This window comes from Dendrobium catenatum, unplaced genomic scaffold (genome assembly GCF_001605985.2).
Source record: "Dendrobium catenatum unplaced genomic scaffold, ASM160598v2 original_scaffold_59932, whole genome shotgun sequence".
Taxonomy (NCBI): domain Eukaryota; kingdom Viridiplantae; phylum Streptophyta; class Magnoliopsida; order Asparagales; family Orchidaceae; genus Dendrobium; species Dendrobium catenatum.
The window spans coordinates 1-1,410 of record NW_021378383.1 but is presented as its reverse complement, the minus strand read 5'-3'; the positions used below and the strand labels follow the sequence as shown (position 1 = coordinate 1,410).

Genomic DNA, 1,410 nt, shown 5'->3' with positions numbered 1-1,410 from the left:
TATATATATATATATATTAAAATTTAGGATTTTATAAAAATACTCTTAGTCATTTTCGTAAGAAGTTAAAAATGAATATAGAACCTAAGACTTTTTAACATTACATTTGTCAAAATTTCTTGAATATTACAGTTTTTAGGTAACATATGTGAAAACCCCTTATGTTTACAATACTACGTGCTTGTTTGTGAAAATTTCCTGACTGTTCATTTCTGCCTTTTGTAGTTGAAGAGTTTTCTTAATGAAAGCTTGTTTTCATTTTTTATATTACTGCTTACATTGTTTGTACTATATTTATCATCTTGGCACTAAATTTTAGGGTTTACCCGACTCTGAGGTCCTTTATGGATATCGTGTCGATGGACCTCGAGGATGGGATCAAGGCCATCGGTTTGACATCAATACAATTCTTCTAGATCCATATGCAAAATTAGTTTCGGGTCGCAAAATTTTTGGGGATGTTGAACAAAGAATGTCTGAGATCCTTGGAATTTATGATTTTAATAGTGCACCATTTGATTGGGGGCCTAATTATAAGCTCCCAGATATACCCGAGGTACATTAGCTTGCCAGTTTAGATGATAAAATGGAGTGATGTTTTTTGTGTAAAGTATGACTTCTTTTATTATTGTGCAGACAGATCTAGTCATATATGAAATGAATGTTCGCTCATTTACAGCTGATGAGTCAAGTGGACTAGATCCTGAAATTCGTGGCAGCTATCTGGGTGTTATCAGCAAGGTTTGTTTATTCTTCTTGCATGATGCTTGAAAACTATGATAGCCTAGCTTGCTTGATTTCCTTAATACGAAAGCAATGTTTTGAAATAGACTTCGAAACTAAATTAGGATTTATGCATCCATATTTTGAGATCAAAATAAACTTGAGTTCTTGTTTAATTTGATGCGCCATCATGTTTAAAGCTTATGAGCGGTTAAATGCTTGGTATGGTTTTTCAGTCCTTTAGTTATGTGTACTATTTTCACATCAAAGGTTATGTATTTGGCGCACATCATTGGTCTTCATAGTTATCTGAATCTTAAATACATACTATGTGAATCATAAGTATGTAATGATGTGCATGCTTGCATATCTTAAGCAGATATTCAATGCCAAAATTTCCAGAGACACAAGACATCAATGTGTTGTTTTGTGAATCTACTCTTTTTGGGGTTTTCTAATCGTGAAAAATTATCATTTATTTGTTTAGATACCACATTTGTTGGAGCTTGGTGTCAATGCTGTGGAACTGTTACCAGTTTTTGAGTTTGATGAGCTGGAATTTCAGAGGCATCCAAATCCTAGAGATCACTTGGTAAGTACTTTTTTATAATCTTCGTGTTTCATCCTGTAGTGAAATTTTCAGACCCTACTGTTTACATGGTATATGGCCATTTAAGGCATACGGAT

General features: G+C 33.3%; 1 protein-coding gene across 1 annotated transcript; it reads left to right on the top strand.

Annotated features, from left to right (window-relative positions):
- The first annotated feature begins 52 nt into the window (after positions 1-52).
- On the top strand, positions 53-1,358 carry LOC110105678 (isoamylase 3, chloroplastic-like). The gene is made up of 3 exons (XM_020835275.2): positions 53-556; positions 637-741; positions 1,211-1,358. Exons 1-3 carry the CDS (start codon positions 473-475, stop codon positions 1,331-1,333), a joined length of 312 nt encoding a protein of 103 aa, XP_020690934.1. The 5' UTR covers positions 53-472; the 3' UTR covers positions 1,334-1,358.
- The last annotated feature ends 52 nt before the right edge of the window (positions 1,359-1,410 follow it).

What these genes read in the sequence shown, in the direction of transcription:
- LOC110105678 (XM_020835275.2), top strand. Translation starts at nt 473, where the DNA reads ATGTCTGAGATCCTTGGAATTTATGATTTTAATAGTGCACCATTTGAT. An exon ending in AGCTCCCAGATATACCCGAG is followed by an intron (nt 557 to 636) that starts GTACATTAGCTT and finishes ATTATTGTGCAG; the next exon opens with ACAGATCTAGTCATATATGA. An exon ending in ATCTGGGTGTTATCAGCAAG is followed by an intron (nt 742 to 1,210) that starts GTTTGTTTATTC and finishes TTATTTGTTTAG; the next exon opens with ATACCACATTTGTTGGAGCT.